This window comes from Silene latifolia, chromosome Y (assembly GCF_048544455.1).
Source record: "Silene latifolia isolate original U9 population chromosome Y, ASM4854445v1, whole genome shotgun sequence".
Classification (NCBI taxonomy): Eukaryota; Viridiplantae; Streptophyta; class Magnoliopsida; order Caryophyllales; family Caryophyllaceae; genus Silene; species Silene latifolia.
The window spans coordinates 247,545,812-247,551,521 of NC_133538.1; the positions used below are offsets into that span (position 1 = coordinate 247,545,812).

The 5,710-nt window shown below is 45.4% G+C and overlaps 1 protein-coding gene across 1 annotated transcript; it reads left to right on the plus strand.

The window, feature by feature from the left end:
- Positions 1-621: 621 nt before the first annotated feature.
- Positions 622-2,923, plus strand: LOC141630404 (uncharacterized). Its single transcript, XM_074443231.1, has 3 exons — positions 622-907; positions 1,203-1,425; positions 1,555-2,923. The coding sequence occupies exons 1-3, from the start codon at positions 622-624 to the stop codon at positions 2,921-2,923; spliced, it is 1,878 nt and encodes a 625-aa protein (XP_074299332.1).
- The last annotated feature ends 2,787 nt before the right edge of the window (positions 2,924-5,710 follow it).

Sequence of the window (5,710 nt, forward strand, 5' to 3'; positions counted from 1 at the left end):
ATTTCCTTACTTGGGAATTTTATATCAATTATAGTGCAAAGTTGGTGGGATTCCGACTCCCCCCGCGGTTGTTCCCACACCGGGTTTTCCGCGTCACCAAAAATCCTCCGTGTTATTCTATTTGTTTGTCTCTATTTTGTTATTCTCGTAATTGCATTTAGACCATAATCGGCATTAAGAATAATCACTATCACTCAAAAAATTAAATCGTAATCGGTAAATTTTTACCAAAATAGTTTGGCGTCCACTGTGGGGCATAGTGATCATTTTCTACAGCCAAAACTCGCCAGACCGAACCAGCCGTCACCATGTCTGGAACGGCCGAACCCCTCCAAAGCGGAGAGCACGCCGCCCCGTTTTCCGGAGCAGACTTACTTCGCATCCGCAGTGGTCGGTCATGCATCCCCCGTCGACCAGACGATCCCCGTCAGCATGTCGACCAGAGCCATGCCTCAGCCTTAGAAGCCACCACAGATTCCGAAGGCAGCAGGTGCACCCAGTCAGTCCAAATCCAGTAGGGAAAGCAGCCCCAGCAGAGGTGAAGCCGTATCCAAAAGTCCGACCCAGGAAAGCTCACGCGCAGAAGTTCTCCGAAGTAGAGGATCTCCAGCGCTCGATCCGATGCAGGTGATGATTCAGGGGATGGACACTCTGCGTCGGGCCGTTGAGGATCTGAGGAAGGACAACCAGAACCTGATTGCTCAGATCGTAACAGCAGTCCAGACCAAGCCAGCATCAGCGCCAGAGGCTCCTACCAGAACCAGCGGCGGAGGGTCGGGTCGATCAATCTCATCAGAATTAGTCACCAGACTGGATCTGGCAGGAACAACACCCATCGAACCAATCGAGCCCAGAGGATTGGGATGCCTATCATTTGATAGTCTACCTAGTCTGCAGCAGACAACAGGTAACGCTTTGTTTAGCACCCCTTCAGATCGACCTTCCACCCTTCTCGGTACCCCGCACACCGAGACACCAGGATGACAATGCACTGTCCCCAATACAAAGAATTCCATCCCGCAACCGGTTTACCAAAGTGGAGCTGGATCGGAGGATTACATCGACACCAGGATGGCGGCTGGATCCATAATCGTGCAACACCAAGAACTGATCACCCAAAGACCAGGCCAACTTTCTCGAGCACTGGCTAGGAGGTACACCTCGCCGGTTCCTTTTCACTTTGCTTTCTAACCCTCTTGCAGGAGCAGGTAATTCGCTGGAGCAACAATACCAGGAGCTGAGGGAGCTAATGTATAGGATACCAGGCGTAGCCCATCCGCTGGAGAAAGCAGCCAGAGATAGCTACGCAGACTCACCTTTCGTGGATGATATAGCTCTAATCGGTGTCCCTAAAGGATGTGTTCCGCCAGCTATGACACTCTATGACGGAACCGCAGATCCATTTGACCATATCAACCACTACAAGCAGAAAATGATGGTGATAACCGCAATTGGATCTCTAAAGGAAGCTTGTATGTGCAAGGGTTTCGGATCAACACTGTCAGGAGCAGCCCTGTAGTGGTTCGTCGGTCTACCTAATAGAAGCATATCCAGCTTCGCCGACCTAGTCAATGCCTTCAACCAGCAGTTCGCCAGCAGCAGAAAGCCGGAGAAGCAGACCAGTGACCTCTACCGGATAGTGCAAGAGTTTGAGGAATCTACCCGCGATTACTTGAACCGGTTCAACAAGGAGAAGGTGTCAATTCCGAGGTGCGATATAACAACCGCTATACAAGCCTTCCGCCGAGGACTGCACCAGGACTCACAGCTATACAAGGACCTAACCATGCATCCATGCACTACCTTTGAGGAGGTGCAATCGAAGGCAATTGCTGTCATAAGGCTGGAAGAAGACTCTGCACCCGTAAGAGGCACTTATGATTCAGACCCAGTATCCAGAAAGGCTCCAGTAGAAAAGAAGAGAGAAAGACCCAAACCCTACAGCAGGAGCGTGAATAAAGTTTCTGGAAATTCTGAAGGGAAGGGCGAAGCAGATCTGCCTCCAAAAGTAAGTGAGTATGGTTTCACTACCAATCTTGCAGGACTATTCAAAGCCCTGAAGGAGTTGGGACGCAGAATCAGATGGCCAAAACTTCCAGAAGGAAACCCCAGCAGCAGAGACACAGGCAAAAAGTGTGACTTCCACGGCAGCAACACCCACAACACCGATGAATGCCACTCCCTCAGAAAGGAAGTCAAATTTCACTATGACCAAGGAAACCTGGATTACCTCCTACCTAGAAACACAACCAGAGTAAATTCAGCGGATCAGGTTCTGCCATCCCCTCCTCCTCATTTCTCTAGAACTGTGAATGTTATTACAGGTGGATCGGAGCTATGTAGGTTGACCTATTCAACAGCTAAAAGGCACGCAACCAGAACTAAAGGAGACAGGCCAGAAAGCTCCTGCAGGGTTAACCACCAGAACCTGCCGTCAGTCACCTTTGACGAAACATACGCAGGATCTGCTCCAGAACAGCACCACGATGCTCTAATCATCACGCTTCCCATAGGAAATTGCAAGGTGAAAAAGATCCTGGTGGATACCGGAAGCTCCGTCAACTTGATCATGATGGAAACACTCAAAGGAATGGGATTCACCGAGAAATATCTAGCAAAGAAGGCAATTCCCTTGGTTGGTTTCAGCGGCAAAACAAAGCACTCCCTAGGAGAAATCATCATCCCAACCTACGCCGGGGGTGTAAACAAACAGGTAAGGTATCTGGTTATTGATGGGCCCTCTACTTACAAAGTAATCCTTGGCAGGCCCTGGATCCACGAGATGAAAGCAATTCCCTCAACGTACCACCAATGCCTGAAGTTTCCAACACCTTGGGGGGTGCAAGAAATACGTGGGGACCAGGAAAAAGCTAAGGATTGCTACAAGGTGGCTCTGAAGCCAACAACCGGTTCGCCCGCATAGCAATTACAGAGCCAGCGCATCTAGGACGAGTACATTGAGCCTCAGCAGGCAAAGTTGGACGAAGTCATCCTGGACGCGCTGCATCCAGAACGAACTGTTCTCATTGGATCTGAATGTTCAGGTAAAATTCGTGAAGAACTCGTTCGGGTTTTTAGAACTAACATAGATTGCTTTGCTTGGTCACATGATGATATGATAGGGATAGACCCAAGTGTGATAACTCAGAAGCTAAGTGTGGATCCAAGCCATAAACCTGTGCAGCAGAAAAGAAGAAAATTTGCTTCTGAAAGAAACCAGGTCATAAATCAAGAAGTAGATAACCTGCTTGCTGCAGGAAAGATTCATGAAGTAAAGTACCCGGAGTGGTTGTCTAATGTGGTGGTGATTCCAAAGAAGAATGGCAAGTGGAGGGTCTGCGTCGATTTCACGGATTTAAACAAAGCTTGCCCAAAGGATCCAGTCCTTCTACCACACATAGACGCCATGGTGGATGCTACTGCGGGCCACGAGATGCTGACGTTCCTGGATGCCTGGAGCGGATATAACCAGATAAAGATGCACCCCAGCGACCAGGAAAAGACAGCGTTTAGATCCGAGAGAGGTATCTATTGTTATAATGTCATGCCTTTTGGACTGAAAAATGTAGGATCTACCTATCAGAGGCTGGTAAACATGATGTTTAAAGAACAAATAGGCCAAACTATGGAAGTATACATAGACGATATGGTCGTCAAATCGAAGCAGGCTTCACAGCACCACCAGCACCTGGAAGAAACTTTCAATACCCTCAGGAAATACCAAATGAAGCTGATGTGGGTTAATATCCGTATACTACCCTTTAATTGCAGGACCATAACGTAAATTTAAACATGCAATTTATAGTCATAAAACGAAAAACATAATGAAATGATTAATGTATAGAAATCAACCTCGGGTCCTTTGATGCACGGCGTAAAGAACAGAAATCAAACCAGATTCCCTCCTAATTGTTGCACCCAAGACCTTGTCCGAGATATGCCCTTGTGCTAGATGGTGTTCTCCGATTGCTTTGCAATATTGGGAGAACTGATGTGTGTTTTTTTCGAGATGAGAGATCTCAGGTTTTTCAGAGGAGAATACTCTTCAAAACCCTAATTTTTGTTTCAAATGATGATTAGGTCAGAAGGGAGGAGAAGCTCTCCCTTTTGATCCCTCTCACTCGGCAAAACCGAGACCCACACAAGGGAAGTGGGCTTCCACTTCCTCTTGGTTTTAACTCGTGGTCCGGTTCATTAAATTCCAAATGTATATGACGCGGTTTGATTATAAACTGTTATCGGTTATCGAAATTAAGGCATCGCTAATAATACGGGTTAACTGAATTATTAATTCGTGTCCAACAAAAACAGTATTGTATAATTATATTCAATATACATTTAATTAAATATAAATCGTTTTATATTTAATTTTCGAATTTGGTTAATTCGCCTTAGCCCATTTAATCCGTATTAAATATAATATCTCAACATCACATATTTGACTAATTACTAGTCAAATAACTCGGACTAACTGGTTAGTCAATCTTGGCATCTACATGACAGTATTTTCATACCGTCACATCTCTCGAACGTATCCTATAGGTGTGACTTTTAGGGACCAGTTGATCACCGCCATCCGTATGACAATAACGTCAAACTTATCTAGCAAGCCAACCGTTATTGATAAACGTGGATCAACCGATAATAATACCAAAAGTATGCCCTTTGATCCTTTTAGAGGTTTATAAGTCCTTGCACTAACCGTTAAGGACACTAACCCCAACAAGCTCCCACTTGTCCGTACAAGTGCATGTGCAATGACGTTATCCGCACTAACCGGAGGACACAAGCTCCAACAAACTCCCACTTGTCCGTACAAGTGTATGTGCGATAACCGAATCTCATATTCATTTAAAATCTCTCCCACTCAATGTAAAACAATTTGCTGATCCGGATCCGCAAAGGTCGTATTTTACAATCGATCCGTATCAAGAGTGGTTTCCCCGACTAGAGAGTAACTTAACTGATAAAACGAATCCGTATTCGAGCATGGCCATGCATTTCGATTCTGACTCCTCGAGTGGCCCCGAGAAATATCGAAAACGATAAAGGCTGAATATTTCCTTCAACTCGAACTCCTTCCGATCTAAGCACGGCATGAAATGACCCAGAAAAAATCTACTTGCCCCCTCGTTACGGATGACCGTGAGAAAGAAACCAAAGTCACCCAAAATCGGCCGTAGTCTCAAGAGACAGTCGATAGTCAAAAGAATCGACTCTTAGGATCACCATGGAGGTCCTATCCACGACCGGCACCGAATGTTATAAAACATTTAGGACTCCACGTCGATGTCACAATAGTGTCCTACGAAATATCCGTATAAATCGCCTCTGTGATTGGTCAGTCAATCGGTTGACTTATGGCTCGTTGAACCCACCATCAACCAACGTTACAAAATAATTGCCGAGTTATCACTCATGTGGGCAATTAAGGACTAAAAATATAATGTTCGTTCAGTTCACTTTGTGGTGTTCAAAATTGTCGTACAAAACCACATGAAAAACAAAATATATATAAAATATCAAAACGATGATGTTGTATAGAGTACAAAAGCGAATGAATCTGATCCATAAAAGAGTACTACAACTTAGGAACACGTTTAATTCCCATGGAATTAACATGCCCTTCATGCTTGTCTTGTCGTAATGCTTTAGTGAGAGGATCTGCTATGTTATCATCTCTAGCAATCTTTTCTATCACTACTTCCTT